Source organism: Sinocyclocheilus rhinocerous, unplaced genomic scaffold (genome assembly GCF_001515625.1).
Source record: "Sinocyclocheilus rhinocerous isolate Xijiao unplaced genomic scaffold, SAMN03320098_v1.1 scaffold153, whole genome shotgun sequence".
In the NCBI taxonomy this organism is placed as follows: Eukaryota; Metazoa; Chordata; class Actinopteri; order Cypriniformes; family Cyprinidae; genus Sinocyclocheilus; species Sinocyclocheilus rhinocerous.
In genome coordinates, this window is record NW_015660878.1 from 831193 (window position 1) to 853886 (window position 22694).

Sequence of the window (22694 nt, forward strand, 5' to 3'; positions counted from 1 at the left end):
AGATTGGAGTGCTATGATGAATTTCGTCATTTTTGCAGCTCAAATTTTATTGCAAAAGAGTAGCAAAAACATTTTGCTAAAGCTCTTTTTTACTGTTTTCTGGAAGAAAAAATGGAATGGCATGAGTATGAGTAATTGATGCTAAAATATCAATTTTTGAATGAAGTATTCTTTTAAAGTTATCATGACAATGTTTTCCTTGAGCTAGAGGCTGCTGGGATCATTTCTATGCCAAATTATTAACTAGAAACCAACTCTGACTCCTGCTTGTCACTGACCATTTGTCATTTTGTTTGCAATTAGAAACCGAAATGCCTGCTGGATATATATATATATAATTTTAAACATAATTTACAGAAGTAAATTTTGGTTTCACGTTGTTATGCTGAAGCATGTAGCTCCAATCAAATTTTTGCCTAGAGGGTACTAAGACTTATTTACTGTGATAAAGCTTATTCAAAACCTGAAAGGTAGAAACACTAATTGCATTTCGTAAAAAGTTCTAAAACATTTTTAAAACCAGTCACACTCAAATTTACCTTGGGTGCTGAAGGTGGCGTCCATGGCGGAGCCGTCCCAGGATTCCACTGCGCTGTCCACGCTGGGAATGGTGGTGGAATAGATGTCTGAGAGTTTACCGGGTTTCTGCCCAGCCTGACCGTCATCCTCCATATCGCTCAGATCGTTCAAACGCCCTGTTACTGAGGGCTGCTTCGGGCTTGCCACTATAGAAAGAAGGAATAAAGACAACAATTGACTCGGCCCACGGATCACAGTCAATAGACCAGAGAGATCCAGACTTTACTGAATATTGGGCCCACAAATCAGTGCTCAATTGATCTTTTATTCTTTGATAAGGAACTTTACCTCTTCTACTGTCAGTCTACAGTATATGATAGATGGAGACAAAACTAATCAGACCTTAGGCTTTAATGACTCATGGCTAGGCAGCTTTATTGCTTTTTAGAGCTACCAAGATGTACAGTTATGTGGGAGTTAATGGGTGAGAGAAAGAGCGACAGAGACAATAAGAGTGAAAGAATGTGCCAATCAAAAGTTTGGGAAATATAATAAGACAATAATGGTTTAAAAAAGTAGTAAATAATTCAAATTTTAAAAGAACACAAAAACAAGTATGAGAATAAAGTAACCAAAAAAGGTAAACAATTAAAACAAACCCTTCACTATACACCCCAAAACATCAATCAATCAAATAAATAAATACATTTTATACAAATAATAAAATAGTTATTTTGTAAGGAGATTCATAGATAGGCACTATTTATATATTTGTATAAAGAATTAGCACAAGCCTTTAGCTTGTAAGGTTTTTTATGAGAAGCGAGTTCAGCCCTTTGACTGGTAGTGTACAAATAAAGAGCCATTTGGCTGTAAGTGTGCGTGTCAGCACTCACATTCTCCCTGCTTCTTGATCTTCAGTGTGACGGACTCCCCTGCCATCTGCAGCAGGTGGATGGCCTCACTGAGAGGTTTGCCCTTCAGACTGTTGCTGTTAATGGCCAGGATGCGATCACCAATGTGGATGGCACCAGTCCTGTGGAGACAAGAGCACACCAAATAACTCTTAAAGGGCAACTGCAATGCATAATTTCAAAAGCTTTCTTTTCTCCCGTTTCCTTTTTTGTAGTTGAAAAATAAGATTTAATTGAAATTAACTAGGGCTTTTCATAGATTAAAATACTTAACTGCAATTAATCTCTCATGTTGCCTGCAGGTAACACATTAACATATTCAGTAATTCTTGAGTAAATAAAGAAAAATGAATGAATAAATAAATATAAAATACAATAAAAATATATATACATTAACAATTAGGAATTTTTTACTACAATTCTATATTTTAGAATATATATTTGATTTAAGATATCACTTGAATTCTACCTCTATACCCTCTCTCTCTTTCTTTATATAGATGATATATATATATATATATATATATATATATATAGATAGATATATATATATTTTCTGTATATATTTATAAAAAGATACAAAAGATACATCGTAAATGTGATATTTCTTAACTTTTGACAGGCTTGAAGATTTGAACAGAGCCGTACCTCTCGGCCAGGCCACCTTTAGTGAGGCTAGAGATGATGATGGGGTCGAAGGGCTCCTCGGTGCCCGAGATAGTGATGCCCAGCGGCCCGCCGAAGCGTTTCAGCTCCACAGTGTAAATGATGGCGCCAGAGCTCTCCTGCTCGTCTGCAACACAGGCCAACAGCACACGGGCGTCCCTATCAACACTGCCATCACGTAGGATACCTCACAGAGGGGCAGAGAGCAGAGCGAAGACACCCCTCACAACACCGGACAGAGAGAGGAGGTAAGGAGGGGAGGGAGGATGGAGGAGGATTGACCCAAAATAAGAGATACATGGAGAGAAAACATGAAAGAAAAGGAACCGAAAGGAAAACAAGTAGTAATGGGATAAAAATACTAGAGATGTCAATTTAATCCACCATTGACCATTTGCTAAGTCCCTTAAAAAAAAAAAAAAGTTATTTAGCAACTACTTTAGCATGCCATCTGCCATGTTTTTTTTCTATTTTTAATTTAAAAAATAGATTTTCTAGTGTATATCTGTGGAAGAACTGTTTCTTTAGGATAATTTATATATAGGTGTATAATTGCAATATAAATGATTTAAATTACTGAAGATAATTTATTAAATAAATTATAGATTTATTATAATACATTCTAATTGTGTTATATTTAATTAATATTGCAATTTCATATATATACACACACAAAAATGCAATATTAATTAGGTTTGAATCAGAAATATATATATTTGCTGAAGATAATTTATATACAAATTTATACATATATTATTATTATTATTAAAAATTATGTTGTTATAAATATAGAATTTTCAGATTGCATATATTTACTTTGATTAATCAGCATGTTATGTAATTTGATTAAAATTGCTAATTGATTGACAACCCTAAAAAACATAACTAAAAATGAAAGAGAGAAACAACTGATTATGCTTACAAAAAGCAATAATCTAGAGAGTAGTGGTGGAAAGAATGGGAAAGGAAGTATAGGCAATTGGAGAAAAGAATGATGGAAGATAATAGAAGTGGTGCATCCAGAAAAAAAAGCAAAAAATGAGAAACTGAAAATATAAGGGATTGCCAAAATGGAGATATTCACATGCATAATACAAAAAATGGGATATTGGCTCTGTGATCCATTTCAAAAATGGATACTGCACCTACCTCTACAAATCATACACGTTATCATCCAAAGCAGAACAAAACCTCCATATCCTGGGCCCACAATGCATTTCAAAAAACTAAATGTCAGATGTCAGACATTTAATTTTGCCCAAAGTGACTTAGTGCATTCAAGCTGTATATTATATCAGTATGTGTGTCCTTGGGGGATTCTCGTGCCAGCTGAGCTACAAGAATCATAATGTAAATTAATTATAAGACTGAACTCATTTTGCATGAGCTCAGCAAACAGACGTGACTACAGCAACAGCAAAATCCACTTTAAAGTGTTCTATAAAATATTAGTTGCGCTGATTCATAACGCTCAACATCAATTAAGAGGTCAACCTGCTCGTTTTGACATGGCTTGCACCGAGAAGGAAATGCGCTAAAGAGAAAGAGAAAAATAGAGGAAAACGCACAGATCCTCAGGGCAATCGTTGTCATCTCCCGCCCCCATCCACATACTAATGAAGCGCTGATATGCGTCAGATCACAGCAGCTCTGGCTGTATACGTTTGTGTGTGTGTGTGTTAATCTGTATATGCTGGTGGGTCTGGGGATGTTCGTTAACATGAGGTCGGCTCATTACGCCTTTGTTTTTTTTGACGATGGACTAATGGAGAGATGGGAGGGAAATTACCCACATTTAGCACGCCAGTCAGCACGGCCTCTCTCAGACTGATGATTTGTTGTCACAGCTCTAAAAAAGGCCTTGTAAAAAATGAATGTCGACCTTAATGTTCCCAGCGAGAAAGATCTAAACGAGCCTCTGGCTTTGGACGTGAGGAACTGAAACACACAAGGTGCCATTTCATGGACACAATAGATGTCCTGGATGAAATATGAATGCCAAATAAAAGTGATTCGCAGTTCTGCTTTGTAGTGCGAGCATAACGCCTCTGTAGCAAAGGATTGTGGGTGAATGCTTTGGAGAAAGATGGATGAGGGCTCCAAGGGTTTCTAATCGGATAATTGAACCAAACGAGCATTAAATTGGAGCGATTAAACCTCATTTTCTTCTATGTGCACAATGCTAATAGTGTTAAGGATGAATTGTGAGGTTGCGGGACCAAGGGGAGATGTGTATGTCGTTGTAGCCCGCCAGAAGAAGTGAAAGGTTTACCAGAAGGTCTTTTGGAGATAATAAAGATCTCACTGTGACATTTCCAGCAGCTGAGCCACTTCAACCCCTCCCAGTCTCAACAACTTGAAATAGAGGCTAGTTGTGTTTAAGAAAGTCAGTTGGGTTTAGAATGACATAAGGTTGACTTTTTAATGAACTATCTCTGTAAAAAGAAGGATGTCAGGAAGGAACATCATACTTTAATCTGTTAAAAAAAATCATCAAGCAGTAGCTATGCACTAAGGCTGGGCGATATTATCAGATTGGTTGAATATATTCATGATTTTGTAGGTGATATAAAGCTATGATTAATTTATTCTGTGAACGAACGTGTGCAATAACAGGCTTGACCCATAAATGAGTAGAATTAGCTAGCAATGTGATCTCAATATCTCGGCTCCTTGTTAAATCAAACTTTTATGTTCAATTTTGACTGTCAGTCATCTTTCTAAAGTACTATTCATTTATTAATGTGTGAAACCCTAACCTTTAAGCAACACTGTGTATATCATGATGTTTTTAATGTGCTTTTAACTCTCCATTAAGTTCTCTAAAGAGCGTGTCATTAAACTAATTTCCCAATCTATCCTTGTCTCATGATTTGCAAATATCAGATTGAAAAGACTGATCGTCTGTCTATCCTATCTCAGATTTAGACTGAGGAAGAGCTGGTAAGATCATTTCATTTCCGTGAATCATTTCAAGTTGTCCGTTTCAATTAACCAATTCATTACTTTGATTTAACAGTTCACTCAGGACAATTAATCAAAAATGTTCATGAAAGTCCCTTTTTCTCCCATATATATATATATATATATATATATATATGTTATAAATTACACACCCACATATATATTTAAATATTATTTATAAAATGTACATATATAATGTAAATAAGATTATTTTATTATATGGTTATTATATTAATACATAATATATTATTAACATAAATATATATACATTTATATTCTCATGTAAGGTGAAAAATATCAAAATATAATTGTTTTCTCTACATTGCCCAGCTCCACTTTATGCATCTTTTTTCTGTCCTTAAGGGATTCATAGCTAATAATGCTGCCATGTTTTTTTCTCATCTCGTCCTTTTTCTGTCCTTGCCGTATCTTTGAAACCAGATTACATTAGAGTAAGCTAATCAGTCAGGTCCTAATAGCTTATTCTTTATCTTGATCCTGGCAAACAAACGTTTGCATTAGACGTCTTTGCTGAGGTCTTCTATCCTGGCATGGGGGCTTTTAGTGCTAATCCATGTGGGGTTTGTAGTTGCAGAGGCTCAGAGGTACCTGAGTTGTCCTCGTCCTTGCGGATCTTGAGTTTAACCAGGTCTTCGCACTGCTGCAGGATTTGAACGGCGTCCTCCATGGAACAGTTGTCCAGACGGATGTTGTCTATTGCCAAAAGCTTATCCCCCAGCTCCAGGGTGCCCGTCCTTTGAAATAGGACAAGAAGAAAAAAAAAACAGTTACAAGCATAAATGTTTCTGATTTTTTAAACTAACATTGCCTCAACCATGCAACACATCTCCATTTCGTCTTGTGATATTTTGAAGGAAAGGTTATTTTCTCCCTTACGCAGATATTTACACTCATTTCGTTGTAGTCTGAGCTCACATTCTGCAAGAAAACACATCCATTATTCAGTGTATTGACCACGGTACAGAGTAAAGAGCAGCCAGAGGCACTGAGGTAGATCTGAAGCGAGAAAAAAAACAAAAAACCAACAACTGACTTTTATCGTATTGGCCATAATTGTGTGCCGTTCTATATTCAGATTAGACACCGAGATCTAATCCTGCCTGAATTCACAATTATTCCACCACTTCATCATATTAAATGGCTCACTTATTTTTAGGCTCTTTTAATAGAGCTGAAAGAGAGGAGAGCAAGATGTGAAAGACTGCGAGTGCCAAGGCCATCTTACATAGGCATCTAAATACAGAGACGGACAGACCCGTATTTAACCACTCCACTTTTTACACAGAGGTTCATAACCCAATTCTCTTTCCTCCTCGCATAATTATCAAGTAAACATATGTTCTATTATGTAAAAGCATGGGAAATTAGAGTATGTGTGCTGAAAGAAAGTAATTATACCGGTATAAAGCCTCCCCCAACAACCCTAACTATTACCATGGAGAATTTGTTTCTTTTTTCAGCTTTGTTAGAAATTAAAGTTGAGCTTGAGAAAGGAACGTATATTTCTGTTTTTAACAAAGAAATTATTATTATTTTTGAATCAAGGATCAATTAAATTGGTCAAAAGTGAAAGTAAATAAATGCTTAATGCTTAAAGTAAATAAATTATTTTGAACTTTCTATTTATTAAATAATCCTGAAAAAATGTATAAAGGTTTCTACAAAAATATTAATTGTTTTCAACATTGATAATAAGAAGAAATGTTTCTTGAGCACTAAATCAGCATGTTAGATGATTTCTGAAGGACCATGTGACACTGAAGACTGGAGTAATGAAAATTCAGAAAATTTTAATTCAGAAAAATGTTAAAAGATATTAAAATAGAAAACAGTTATTTTAAATTGTAATAATATTTCACAATATTACAATTCTTACTGTTTTTTTTTATCAAATAGATGCATACTTACATAAGAGATCTCTTTCAAATAAATTAAAAATCTTACCAACCTGAAACTTGTATACAGTACTGTACCTCGAGCTACGAGTGAAAAAAATTGTAAGCTATTCAGTACAGCTAGATTATATTTTACTGCAAACAGCACCGTATAGACCTCACAATCAACAACAATGCAGTCAAACAGCACTCGACACCTTTCCTCAGGGCATCTGCTGAGATTTATGTCAATATGGAGGGTTACACGTTCTCCCAGCCGCACTCAATCAGAAGCTCTCCTCTATAGCCTGGAGAAAATTAGCATTTATATGCACAAGTAAGCTTTCGCAGGTCGATGCAGATAGCATATGCTCATAGTCTTGCTCAATTCTGTGCGCAGATGTCATTACATTCGCCATTTGGGTCTAGTCGATGCTATTTAAGGCACGGGTGAAGTGCTGATTTGGATGAGAGTGTGCCAAGCTGAAGTTTCAGCAGCCATTATTCCAGTCTTCAGTGTCCCATGATCCTTCAGAAATCATTCTGATATGCTGATTTGGTGCTTATTATTATAAATGTTGCAAGTTGTGCTGTTTTTTTGTGGATTTTTCCCCCCCTCAAATTTATCTTTTATGAATAGAAAGTTCAAAAGAACAGCTTTTATTTGAAATATAAATATTCTGTAACATATTAAATGTCTTTTGATCAATTTAATGCATCCTTCACTCTTAAAAATAAAGGTGCTTAAAAGTTTCTTCACAGTGATGCCATAGAAGAACCATTTTTAGTTCCACAAAGAACCATTCAGTCAGAACCACCTCTTTCTTACCTTTTTATAATCTGAAGAACCTTCTTTCTCCACAAAGAACCTTTTGTGAAACAGAAAGGTTCTTCAGATATTAAAGGTTCTTTATGGAACCATTTAGACATAAAGGTTCTTCTATGGCATCATGAAACGCCTTTATTTTTAAGAGTGTTGGTAAATAAAAGTATTACTTTCTTAAAAAAAAAAACCTTACTGTCCCCAACTTTCGAAGCATATAATATATACCATACAAAATACAAAAATAAGTAATGTTAGGCAACTCAAAGCAAGCACAATCAAGCTTTTCAAAACTTTTCAACTGTCTTTTTTTGTATTTTATTTTTTTTAAGTTATGCTGAGTCAAAATGTTCGGAGGATGTTATTTTTTTTTTAGAGCGTGTTATATTGAGTGAAACATCGTGCACTTGGGTAGAAAATGTAATCCATCTATTATGTATTTTTCTTTAATATAGCAAAGCGTGAGATGCAGGTGGGTGTAGGTGCGCTGGAGGCTGTATACTGCACAAGTTATTATGCAGGAGATTAGTGTTTCTATAGAATTTACATTTTTTACAATTTACATCTATACAATTACATTTTAAAGGAGATATGGTGCAAGACAATGATTTAAGGCGGTACCTGTGCGCCACGCTGCCTTTCTTTATGTCAGAGATGATGAGTGCATCTCCGGGCTTCCTACTGGAAGGAGCTGTGAAGAGAGAAGAAAACAATCAAACTTGTTTAATGGCAAAACCTCAGTCATTTTATGTAGCCAACACTGCTGATTATCTAACTCTGAGTCATTCTTAGTTAACAGCTTAGAAGTTTTTTTAAAGGTACAATACTTTTAAAGGTTCAGCCTTGATGACAAAAGTGTTTAAAATTGGAAAGAGAAAATCTGATGACACAGCAAGAGCTTTTTGTCGACTTGTAGTGCCTCTCCGCTCCAGAACTAGTTGCTTTTGGTAGCGTGAACAAGTGCTTGTCAGTCCAGTCAGAACTGATGGTTTTGTTGTCTATTTGACATTTTTCCAGCTTGGAGAATGACATGACACTGTAAAAGATGCCACTCTGAATGACTGACAATGGAGATGCACATTTTCCACAGTGCCAGGTGGACGACAGTAATACAGCAAATAATAGAATATATATAAAAATGACAGTCTTTAACCATAAAGAAAGAGCTCTGCAGAAAAACAAATTTTTTTGTTTGTCTTAGTGGGTTTAAAAATCCTTTAAAACCAGCCAACAGACCAGCCTGACAAGCTAAGACCAGCAAATAAGCTTAGGCTTTGGATTAAGCTGTTCTTTTTCCCACTAGGGGAGTCCAGGATAGTTGTTTTTAACCATTTTGACTCCCCCATCATCCAATGAAATATTCAAAGTTCCCCCATATACAGTACTGTAAGCTTTTTTCTCTAGGATATCTGCAGTAATTATGACAAACCTGCTTATTTCTAAACTTTATATTAATAGAACCTCTGAGTGTTCGATATAAATTGTGTATATATAGTGTTTGATGACCATTATTTAACTATTTTATGAATCCAGATGTAGTTATGTTTTATACATAATAGTAAATAATTGCTGTATATTACTATAATGTCACGATCTCCAGCTGGAGTGCCCATGTGCTCCTCTAGAGGGCAATCCATCCCATAGCTTTGCCACTCAATCCCGGACTCCATTTCCCATAACCCCCTGCCTAGGATCTGTGTCATGTTTTTGCTGTTAGCGGACAATTCTAAGTGCATCTTTGTTTCCCTGTTTTCTTAGGGTGTACTCACACTAGGCATGGTTGCCTTGAACCGAGCCCGAGCGCGATTATCCCCCCTCCCCACTCCCCTGCTGGCCTGCACTCACACTTGCACTGAACTTTCCGGGCCGGAGCACGCTTACGTCATGTACGAGATAAAGGAGAAAACCACTTTCGCTAATATTCTGTCGAATAATTAATAATAATTAATTTATAATTTATGTTGTGCATTGATTTTCACTTGCATGTATCAGAGAATTATTACGGAGGCAGCTGACGTTAATTAAATAATTTGCAGCTTTACTCGCAAACTACATTTCCTGTTCATCAATAAGGTGAGAACCAGAGCCATTATAAACCTAAATATACTTGATTGAATTAAATTAATTGAAAAGTGTAGTGTAGTAGTAATAGAATATGTTTGCGGTCGTAATGATGACAGTAGCGCAGTATCTGTTCCGTGCTCTGGCGTGGTTAGCGCTCACACTGCATATTTTCCACAGTGCCCGAGCCCAATCGAACCGTGCCCCTGGCCCACCTCTTCCAAATGGGCCAGGGACGGCTAAACGAACCGTGACCTTCGCCCTGTTATTTGGATTACTCTTTTGTCTTGCCTTGGATGTAGCTGTTTGCTGGTGTTTACCCCGTCTGTTTCGACTACACTCTTTAATAAAGCTTGCATTTGGATCCCCTACTCAGTTGTCACACCATCCATAACAAATAAACTATTAAATATATAATAGTATAAATGGCCTAAAATGCTGCCAGCTCTCTTGGATTTGGACCACAGCCATTACGTCAGTGTGAAACAGACCTTTTTAGCAGCTCTAGTCGTATTGTGGAGCACAGGGAACAGATGTGAGTGCATAATCACATGGCATATGGTCCCTACTCCACCAGGAGCATCTGGAGGCGTGATATCAAACTTCTCGAGTGACGTGCCGGAGCATTTTTCTCTCAGTCAGAGCTCGGGGTGATTCATGTTCGCTTAATGCTTCACAGACAGACTGGAAGGTCGTGTCTTTTTCACTTCGAAAAATAAAAATAAACTCTTTTGTTAATCCTGCTCACTTTTCTACCTAATATGCCTTCCAGATGGTGGTACAGTTTAATCATCATCAATTCTGATGCTCCGTGCAGTCTGCCAGTGATGGGGAATTGTCCTGTGCTGCCCTGTGGGGATCTGTTCTTTAAGCTTTATGCATTGAGATGCCAAGCATGTGTCCGTGTCGAACAGACAGTCCCAGTAGTTTTCTGTGCTAGGTTGTTATGGTTAGAGAACAACCCTGCAAGCTCCAATTGACAGAACAGCTTGATAACTTGAGAACTTGATTAGTATGATGGAATATCTAAAAGAATAAACAATAAATTAATTAATTAATAAAAAATATAACAATAATAAATAATATTTTTAATCTTGTTGAAAATACAAAAAATGTATTTTTTCTGTAAATAAATATAAATGTATGTAAAATATATATATATATTTTTCTGTATATATATATATATATATAGAGAGAGAGAGAGAGAGAGAGACAAAATATATAATTATTTTCATAAATTTGTGTATTTCCAACAAAGATGAAATATTTATATAATGCATAACTGGGGCTATATATTGTAAGGGGAAAAACCCTCTCTAATGCATTTTCATCTGTAAATAAATAATTAGAGAGAAAGAAACAGAGGAAGAGAATATATTTTCATAAGCTTTTGTAATTTTTTATTATGTTTTTTCTATTTTCTCTCTCTCTATATATATATATAGAGAGAGAGAAAATATATATTTTCATTTTATTTATTTTTTTCAACAAAGATAAAATATTTATTCATTTATTTATCTTTTTTTATTAGGCTGTAAGATATCGCACACACACACCTTTTTTAATAATTAACAAAAAACTGCCAGACAAATATGAAACTAGGGCTAGATATTGTAAGAAGAAAAAACCTCTCTAATGCCTTTTCATCTGTAAATAAATAAATAATTAGATAGATAGAGAGAGAGAGAGAGAGAGAGAGAGAATGTTTTCATTTTTTTGGAATTTTCAGTGAAGAATAAAAAATATATTATAATACATTTGAAATGTGCAATCACAATGATATAACTGCATATTTATAATACAAATTCATATTTTAACAAGGAATATATTGAAGTGGGACTATATATAGTATGGTGGGAAAAACCCTCTCTAATGCCTTTTTACTGTAATGCTTCTTTATTTAGCTAATGTGACCTGAAAGACTCAAAATAGAGCTACTTAATTTCCACTTTCAAATTAAAAAGCAAGTCAGAGTGGTTTGTCTGTTGAGAGAGAAAATTAAGTACAGGATGACTCAATGGAGAAAGGTCAAAGATTCAATCTCGATAGTACAGACTACAGCATTCTAAAAGAGGAAAGAAATTGCTTTAAGGATGTCAATCAGAGCGAGCTAGGTTTGAACAAGCTATCTGAGAGCAAATTGTCAAAGTGTCAGCAACACCTGGTCCTGAGATGTATCTGACAATTCAATCTCAAATGTTGGTGAGTTCTTGGACCGTAGAAATAATCATGTTTTCTGCTCAGCTCAAAGAGAGCGCATGTCCGCTGACCTTAAAGGCACATCAGCATATGCTGCATTACAGCGGTGTTTTGTCACCTTCAGATGGAGCACATCAAAGCACATCCTTTCAACTCGGCTGAAGCTCTGATGAATTTTACAGCAAGCATCCAGAGCAAAAAAAAAAAAAAGGGGGAAAATGACTTCTTACATAAACAGCTTGATAGTATGTTTTGGAAATCAAGCAACAAGATCATTCTTATTTGTCAGACAAGCTACATTATGACATTCAGAACGGAAGAGCACAGCCATCTTCTGTCTGCTTCCTAGTGGCACTGTGGTTGCCGTTGGTAGCTGATTTGTCATAGTTTCCCCCTTTTGCTTGCACTGCTATTTGGCCTAACCGTGATAAATAGCATGGCTCATTCACAGGCTTTGCACTTTGCCTGCTCATGTTGGTCTGACCAGGTGAATGCCAATCTTGACACAAGCTAAGGGTCAAACTGGAACAATTGCATGAACTAAACACTTGCTATGTGCATCATCTGATCTGATTTCTACAGTAATACTACCTCTGCTGGCCATGGCCATCTTCTTAAAGGGGTCATATAATGCTACATGCACTTTTACAAGTTGTTTGAACTGAAATGTGTGTTGGCAGTGTATGTACACAACCACCCTAAAATGATAAAAATCCACCCAGTGGTTTTTTGTTAATCTACTAAAATCTTTACCCCTTTCTCAAATCGAGCCGATCTCAGATGCCTGTCTGTGTGACGTCACATAGACAGGCCCCTCCCACGATAGTTTGATTGACAGAGTAGCGTTTCAGCACAGACTGGACTGGCGTCTTACTTTACACTACCATTGAGAAATTTTAACCAAACTATGTTACAGACTTTTCATTAAGACCCTAAAGTATCATATCAACTTGTGGATTTCAATTTCAATTTTAATGGTTTATTCAAGCCAAATCTGTAGTCCAGGCAGCCAAATATGGTATAAAAATGATTAAAATCTATTTCCTGTGGTCTGAATTTGGATTTCAAGTTGTTTTTCGTCATTCATGAAGCGACTTGCATGTAACATCATGCAAAAGTATTAAAAATCAGACTGAAAACAAACTGCACATCTTTTTCATTTTCCAGTCCACAGCAAACGAGATGCCACCGGGAGAATAAGACAAGGTAATCTTTAAGGAGAAGTAAACAAGACATCTATAAACGTGTCCCACTATGGCTTTATTAGTACCTGTGAAATACGGGCTTGCAGAGGCACAAAGCAGAAAGCCATTAAACTGCTCAGGAAGGCCACGAGAGCTCGGCAAAGCCCAAATACATAAACTGACACGTGGATAGGACAGCCTACGTCTCTCTTTCTCTCTCATTCCGAGCTATAAAAGTTGACTTTTGGAGGCATAATTGATCAGACTTTCTGTGCCTATATATATATACACAGTATATAATAGTGCTTTAATAAAATGGAATTTCCTCCAGTACTCGATCTTCCTTAGTTAAAAACAAGAGTGCAAACTCCATGATCTCTGAATCTTAAAGGGATAGGTTCAGCCAATAATTACAATAATTTCATAATTTACTCATTCTTACATAGTTCCAAACCCATATGACTTTCTTTCTTCTTTAAAATACAAAAGAAGATATTTTTATGAATGTTCATGCTGCTCTTTTCCATGCGTAAAAGTTGACTTTCTCAGACATCCTGCTGGCCCTGAGCCAAGTGGAGGCATAATTGATCAGACTTTCTGTGCCTATATATATATACACAGTATATAATAGTGCTTTAATAAAATGGGATTTCCTCCAGTACTCGATCTTCCTTAGTTAAAAACAAGAGTGCAAACTCCATGATCTCTGAATCTTAAAGGGATAGGTTCAGCCAATAATTACAATAATTTCATAATTTACTCATTCTTACATAGTTCCAAACCCATATGACTTTCTTTCTTCTTTAAAATACAAAAGAAGATATTTTTATGAATGTTCATGCTGCTCTTTTCCATGCAATAACTATGAATGGAGGTGACAAGCTTCAAAGAGGATTCGAAAACACCATAAAGAGACTCGTGCACTGTATTTTAAGTTTTCTGAAGACATTTCAATATTTTGTGAAGAACAGACCAATAAGTAATTGTGCACATAGCAATGTCTAATTTGTCATTCATCGATGGATCATTCATCCATCCATCTGTTGATTCATTCTTCAATCATTCATTTGATACATTTTTCCAGTTTTATGAATCTTTTTAATGAAAATTTTGTTTCATTATCCAGTTCACTATACCACCCTGACTCATTTGTTCATAAATTGGATTGATCTGATTCTTGAGGTCAATTCACTGACTCAATTTTGAGTGAAAAGCTCACTTGAAAAGGTGGTGTCACTGAATAACATCTTGAATTTCCTCACACAAAGCTATTATACAGTTTCTATGTAATACAGAGTTATATAGACCATTTATTATACTTTAATGGCACTCTTGCAGCTTTTTGAATCTTTAAAGCTCCACTCACCATTCACTGTAACTGCATGTTAAAAGAGCCATCAATCTATTCTTCATAATTTCTCTTTTCATCTTGCATAGAAGAAATAAACACCATTTTGGAACAACAAGGTGAGTAAATCAAAACTAATTTTCTTTTTCAGTTGAGCTATTATGTTTATTGATATCATGGAGTTTTTTAGAAGATGCAGTGGAATGGGAACCAACGGTTGAGGGAATTTTTTTAATGATCTGAAAAGCAGTTACAGCAGTACGTTAGCACGGGCACAATAGTTCGCCTGGTTCATTAAGGAAGTTCAGACAGCTGTAAAACCCACAAAGAAGCTTTACTGGGAAGCGTTTGCTATTATCTTTGGACTGTGCATATCTACATAGCCAATCCTTGGAGAATTTGCCCCATCAAATTAGTAACAAATGCGAGGACTTGTACACGACCAGCAAGATAATAACTACTTTCATTTAGAAAGTGTGGAGGATGACGGGCAAAATTGCTTTGGTGGTAAACAACTCCTCAGCTTCAGAGAGAAGCAATTACTGCTGGGTTGTTGCATGGGGGTCCACCAATGTGCTTCACGAAGATGCTTACTGGCTAATAACAGAAAGTTCGTATCATATTGCTGTAATGGGGAAAACAGTCAATGTCACAAAACCGAGCTGGGATGAGGTGATGAATCATTCTGGCTTGACAATGCGGGCGGGCATTGATGAAGCAGCTGGCAAAGGCTTCGAGCGTTTGGAGCGTGGGGTTTACGAAGCGAGCTCTGCAGAGCCCCTGACTGCAGCCGGAAAACAGACTGAATTCACAGGCAGATCCGTCTATAACTACCTTTCCAAAGAGTCAGGTGATAGTAAACGAATGACACAATAGGAGATTAGACACAGTATCTCTGGAGGAAGAAGGGGAATGATGATGGTTGGTAAGTGTTGTAGAGGACAGAGGAGATTAAAATGCTAAAAGTCAAAAGGGTCCAGTGTAAAACCGATATGTAAAACCGATCTGTGGTTGAAAAGCATGATCCCAAGTTCAATGCCTTAAATCCCCAAAATACATCTTTCTCCAAAAACCCAGACACTGGCTGCATCTGAATGCCAAAAAAAGAAGAAGCTTCAAATGCAGTTTTGTCACATAGACTGTGCCTTCTCAGGCAGTTTACAAAGGTAGAAACCAGTGTTGTTATCATTAATTAAAACTACAACTATTAATAAAAACATCTTTGTTAATTAAAATAATGCTGAAATAAAATATAAATATTCGATGGAAAACTACAAACAAAAATTTTGAAATGTTGCCTTAACTGCAATAGGTTTAAGATGAAGTACTAAAATTACTAACTGAAATAAAAATATTTAATTATTTTACATAAAATATAAAATACATTTGAAATGAAAACTCAAAATATAAAAGCTAATTTGAAATATCAATAAAAATTATAATAGTACACAAATAACACTGATAGGAAGACATTGGAAGCCTATAATATCCTATGTGTGCTCAGCAAATGGTTGAAAAAATGCAAATGGAATTTGATAGAGTGATTGAAAGAAGTGATTATAGCAATTTTCTCTTATTTCCTTTTCTATGAATACTTGTAGTCACATTTTTATTTTCTGGTTATCCCTAAAGCTCACTGGAATTCATTATAGATCATTAGATGTGACGTTGCGGTGCCCTGGGAGACCTTCATATACAAAAACACATCACACAAAGCAATACACTAAAACTGCCTTCAGTTCTGGATGCAGCCACTGTGACCTACAGTCTGTGCCGAGCAATTAAATCTACAATTGCAATAAATGAGAGATAATATATAATTAGGCGCTTCTTTTCATGCAGAACTTCAAAAATGTAATAAGCAAAAACCCTTTAAGTAAGAATATTTTTCCAGCACCCTAATAAGCAACAGCTACATTATTTCCCCAGTAACCCAGTAATAAGTCACCCAGATGTGTCTCTTTAACGTCTATGGAACTGAAACAAAGGTTAAATGTCACATATTTATATCTCGGTGATATAAGGAGTGAAAGAGGACCCAATTGTGAAGACGTATTTCTAAATTTGTGTCCTGGATATTGCACAGAAAAATGCTGAAGGGGCAATTAAAGGAAAAAGTGGAAAATTATAAGGTAATTTAACAAGTCTCTCACTGTATACTTTCTGACATTTAAATTCATACTTTTGGCAGATCCTTGTATCCAAAGCAAATTCATTAAAGGTTTTTGCTTGCCTTAACATGCACCATTAAATACAATTTACACCTAGACTGAAGCTCAAGGAGCTCAAGCAATTATTAATATGCATAAGACTACTGAGAGAAGAATACGTACAGCTGATGGTGATGCCCAGCTCCACACCTGGCTTCTTTGGTAGCTTCACATGGAAGGTTCCACTGCTTGGGATAACTGATTCTGGATGAGACAAGGACAGAAATACAAAAAGGTAAATTTTTAGATGCAAGTCCATATCATCATTGTGGAGTTTTGATAATTCTGAACTTATAGACCATTGAGATTAAGGCAAATGACCAAACTGACACTTATTAAAGGGTTAGTTCACATCTAAATGATAGTTCTGTCATCATTTATTTACCCACATGCTGTTCCAAACCTCTATGATGATCTTTTTTTCGTGGAACACAAAATGAAATGTTTAGTAGAATGTCCAAGCAGTTTTTTTTCCCATACAATGAACATGTGAGGACCATAGTGGTTTTCATGACATGGAAAAGAGTAGCTTTTACCTGCTTTGTTTTCACATGCAAGAAAGAAAGCAGAGTAAATGGCAGCAGAACATTCATTTTTTGGGTGAACCCTCTCTTTAAAGTGACTTGGAGAGACAGCTGTTAAAAATTCAGCCTTTCTTTCAGGCAGAGATGTAGACAATCTTTCTGACAGAAGTCCAGAAAGTTCAGTCTGGGATAGAGGGGAGGAAAAGAAAATCTCCATAAAATATGTCCTTCTCCTCTGGGCAGTGAGTCAGAACCAAAAAGAATGACAGAAGTGTCAAGAGTGCTCAAAGAAAGAAAATGCACTTCTCTCCAGTGACCCGCCATTTCACATAACGACCTCTGCTCTTGAAATGATCATGCAGTAATTCAAGCCAACTCATTTCATCCAAATCAACAAAAGTGTCTTTTAAAACAAGCACTTGGTCTGAGCGATAAAGAATATTGCACAAGCAAAAACATGGTAAAGCTGTTCTCCTTCCAGCGCTTCCTTTGTGATAAAACATTTTATTGGATTGCACAGAAAATTGACATTCAGTTTTCAAACTGACGCAGAATGGAAATAAGTGGGTTTTGCAATAATGGTACATTCATGTCATGCCAAAAATATGACAAATATAAGTTCCCAAATTTAATTAACAAGAATTAACAAGTGTGTTAGGGTTTACATAATTAACATCACTGTTCAAAAATTAGAGGTTGGTTAGATTTTTTAAATGTTTTTAAAAGAAATCTCATGCTCAACAACAAAGATTCAGTAATAAACTGTAATATTGTGAAATATTATTACAATTCAAAATAACGTTTTTCTATTCGAATATATTCTAAAATGTAATTATTTCCTGTGATGGCAAAGCTGAATTTTCAGCATCATTACTCCAGTTTTTAATTTCAAATGATTAGGGATGTAACGATTAACCGCGAGCCGGTTGAAAATCGATTTAAATATGTGACGATTCAAATCGGTTGAGATGCTAAACAAATCGCGATTCAGTTAGGTGTAGGAGTTTATATGAATGTATGTCTGAGGGGAACTTACTGTCTTTAGAAATATTATTATAGTGTTATATTTCAATTTCACAAAGAAACGTACAGTATTTTGTCCAAGCAATAATAAAAGGACACATTTAATTTATAATTTGTCTTAAATCTCATTTTGTAAAAAAAAAAAAATCGCAAATCGAGTCGAATCGTGAAATCAAAACCGTGAATCGAATCGAATCGTGAGTTGAGTGAATCGTTACATCCCTACAAATGATCCTTCAGAAATCATTGTAATATGCCGATTTGCTGCTCAAGAATAGATAATGAATAGAAAGTCTAAAAAGAACAGTATTTATGTCAAACAGAATTTTTTTTTTCATTGGTTAATGGACAGGAGGCAATCTGTGTGCTAGTGCCGGAAGGCTGTGACTACCCTTGAAGTCGTCAGAAACACAGTTTAAAAGATTCCTGATAAGCTAAATAAAAGAAACGAATTAAATATCAAACCAAATTAAACAAGACAAAACACTAGGATGACAAGCTAATTACGGCGTGTCTCAAGGACTACAGACGTTCCACGCGGCCCATACTGTGATTACGCTGCCAAAGCACAGCACGAGATGGAAAAATTAGAGAATGTGTGTTGGATTTTCAGATGAAAGTATATAAACTGTATTTTCATGCGGATGTCCATCCGGAAATAGTACCTATTAAATCACGGGCCACGTGTCTTGCAGTACTAATCATTTCTATGCATCAAACACATTCCAGATGGTTGGGCTCTCAGAATTATGGCATAACTTTTAAAAAGAAAAAAAAAAAACTCTAGGACAAACGCGGGATGCGGCCAGATGGATCTTTCATCCCCAAACAGGTTTGGAATTGATGAATCGGTACGTGTCCCCACCTGCTACGTCAAACTCAATCTCTAGTGTGACTTTGCTGGTGATGCTGGAGTCCCTCAGCAGCTGATTGGTCTCCTCCAGCGTGCTGTCCTCAGTGGGGATGCCGTTTATTGACAGGATGCGGTCACCAATCTGCAGGATGCCGCACCTGTGCACAGAGAGCAGATTTAGCACACCATTCCTCTTACACTGGCCAACAGACTAGCTGTGCTGAATGCATAAAATAAAAATAATGGACTGGCGTAGAGGGAGACAAAAAGAGGTGGTGGGACCCAGGAAATATCTCGCACTGACCAGCCAACCACTTATATTATGCCACCTGGCGCCATTAAATAGACATTAGTGAGTGGATGTGACACTTTAGCCAAAAATACAAATGTCCTCTTAGCTCAAGGTCAGAGTAAAAGCACTTTTTAATAGCTGAGGGAACAAAAACTCTTTATTGAATTCCAAAATGGCTTTTGAGCCAAACAGAAGCAATATTGCTTTTGCTTTCACTGCTAAAAACACCAGCAAAGCTGGTCACCATAAGGCATATGCTGTGTTTTTGATGCTGGTATGCAGCGTGGGCTGCTAGCATCACCATCAACAAAAGTGTAAAGCATTAAAATGTGTCATATTGTGATTAGCTTCAAGAACCAATGGCATTTGGTGATTTTAGAGCTACGCTGTAGGAAAAGATTTACTTTTAGGTACTTTTTTTTTTTCTTTTTCGAGCTCGACAGCCCCAGTTACAGTATAGAAACAGCAGTTTGTGTGTGTGTATGTGTATATATATATATATATATATATATATATAAACCAAAACACCATACTATATCTCATATAACTGACCTATCCACTAGTAAAACTAATATATAGTATAATACTATATATAGTAAAATATAAAGTATAGTATAATTTATTATTTTGTAAATTACTTTAACAAACCATAATTTATTATATTATATTGTTCTATTCTATTCTATTTTACTCTGATACTATAACATTTTTTGTATATTGCTGCAAAAATAATGTAAAACACCACACAGGTGTCTCCACAAAAGCTCTAATGAATCTGTGAAATGTTTTTGTGAAGCATTAAAAATGCTTTGTGAAGCATCTTTGTGCATAAATCACAAATTGATTCAATAAAACAGATTGCACAGTTTGCTGTAAAGTAAATAAACAGCAACAGCAAAAGCTACATTATTTTAAAAAGCTAAATTGTCTTCCCACTACTGAAAAATGTAGTTAAGTTGGCAGCATCTCATCGCTTGTTCCCCAACTCCGCTAGGTCTTTATCAAATCACCAGCATTAGCAGGTTTATGTCCATCACTGCAATTACAACTTCAGCTGGCAGCGAGTCATCCCTGTTGCTTAGGTCAGTAATTACAGTGAAGTTGGGATGTAAATCCACATCATTCGACAAGTAAGTTCATATGGATGCCAGATGAGGCTCTGCTGCTCAGGTAATTATAGTTAAGTGCTTTGCTCTATTACGTAACGCCGTAGTCAATCACAGCCCAAGCAGGCTGGAAATCAGATCGTCACGGCCAGGCAGTTATATATCATGTGCGATCATCGCATTATATCATGGATGACGTTGTGGCTCTGCGGAGGACAAGTTCTAAGCGGCGAGAACGGTGCAGTAATGTAATAACTGTGGGCTTTGGGATGTGTTCAGATAATCAAAATTAGATTCAAGATTAAATATTCAAGATTCCCAAAGGGAAGTTCACACTTCTCTGATAACGCAAACAATTAAGCCGCGCCGAGTGCTCCGATCTGAGGAGGGATATCTAGAATATTAAAACCCAGAGTTTTAACTAGGTCAAATGAGGCACTGGAGATTAATAAAAATCATGTTCGGAGATCTTACCGCTCCGCCGGGCTGTCAGGGTCTATGTAAGCGATGAGCGGCGGAGAGGACAGGGTTTCCGTGGCAAAGACTCCTCCCTGAAGCTGGATCCCAAAGCCCATGATGGAGTCGCTGATGAGGGTCACCTCTGTTGTTTCTGTGTGGACCACCTGACCTGCAAGTCCTACCGTACTGGAAGCCAGAGACACTAGAGGAATGAAAAACAGAGGACAACAGGGTCACAAACAGCAGAAAGTTGATTTCTGGGGCCCGAAGGGACCCTCCCTGTTCATTTGTACTATATAGAAAAGAGCAGCTTGAACATTCTACTAAACTTCTCCTTTGGCCATCAGCATAAGGACAATAAAAAAAGTCACACAGGTTTGATAAATCAACCAAATTTTTAGTGAACAATCCTTTTAAATGCATCAAACAGCTCTTCTGTATGCATCTCAGAGCAACCTTTCCCAGAATAAAAGGCTGTCAGCCATGTGAGTCTTTTCAGTGACTGAGCTGGATTTGTGCCCTCGCTGCAGATAAGAATTCAATATGCGCACTAGTATGTTTTGGGCCAACTAGGTGCGCTTAGAAATAAGAAAAGACACTTTGATATAGAGCTAGTGTATTATATCGCAAATCAGACCACAGGGATTTGGGAAAACTCTTTCAGCAGATGGTACAAATTATGAGGTTGTTCGAACTTCCTTATCTTACGAGTCTGGATCTGAAATGACTATAGTATACAGTACTTAAAATAGTGTTGTCAATATATATATATATATAAAATGTGATAGCAATTTTAATACCACTGCAAAAAAAAATAAAAAATTTACAAATGAAATTGTTTGCACAAGTATTGTTTCTGACTGCTACCTCTCATATTTTTACATTTTTATTTTTTAAATTTCATTTATTTTAAGTTTTAGTAACTTTATGTTAGGCCATGTTTTATTAGTTGGTTTATATATATTTCTATTTTCAGTTATAGTCTTAGTAATTTTAGTGTCAACAAACTTACAGCGGGTAAAATAAGTATTGAACGCGTCACCATTTTTCTCAGTAAATATATTTCTAAAGGTGCTGTTGACTTGAAATTTTCACCAGATGTCGGTAACAACCCAAGTAATCCATACATACAAAGAAAACAAAACAAATAAGTTCAGAAATTAAGTTCTGTGTAATGTCGGTGTATTCCAGCTGTATTTTATTTCTAATTATCATTTAAGTTTTCTTTATAATTTTTTCCTTATCTTTATATTTTATTTTATTTCAGTGTTATTTCAATTAACAAAAAATGACTTTTACTAGTTTTATTTAACACTGCTATCACTAAACTGATAATTATTTTTATGTTACAGCAGGTAACCAATAAATAGCCAAAATTAAAATTCTATTTTATTTTGTAAATTAAATTGAGTAAATTAAAAATAAAATCAAATAAAAAAATAAAGACAATTATAAAAAATAAACAGACACACAGACACCATTATAATGTGCATTATGAAAAATGGATCTTAATTCTGACATTTGCTAGTGTTTTTAAAAGTGAACTTTCAAATACTATATCTAAATAAATATCTTATCTATATCTATTAGAAATCCAAACAAGCCTGTGAAAACAGATAAACCCTAGCCAAAATTGTCTATTTTATTCTGTAAA

At 35.8% G+C, this 22694-nt stretch overlaps 1 protein-coding gene across 1 annotated transcript in view; it reads right to left on the reverse strand.

Moving 5' to 3' along the window:
* Positions 1-452: 452 nt before the first annotated feature.
* LOC107725502 (glutamate receptor-interacting protein 1-like) overlaps positions 453-22694 on the reverse strand; it is a 158055-nt gene continuing 135813 nt past the window's right edge. Inside the window, exons 12-20 of the mRNA XM_016534777.1 lie at positions 21056-21242; positions 19196-19341; positions 16907-16987; positions 8403-8472; positions 5673-5818; positions 2082-2286; positions 1416-1555; positions 540-725; positions 453-463 (exon numbers count right to left, since the gene is read on the reverse strand). Of these exons, the coding sequence (XP_016390263.1) occupies positions 453-463; positions 540-725; positions 1416-1555; positions 2082-2286; positions 5673-5818; positions 8403-8472; positions 16907-16987; positions 19196-19341; positions 21056-21242 (1172 nt within the window). The remainder of the gene's footprint in view (positions 464-539; positions 726-1415; positions 1556-2081; positions 2287-5672; positions 5819-8402; positions 8473-16906; positions 16988-19195; positions 19342-21055; positions 21243-22694) is intronic.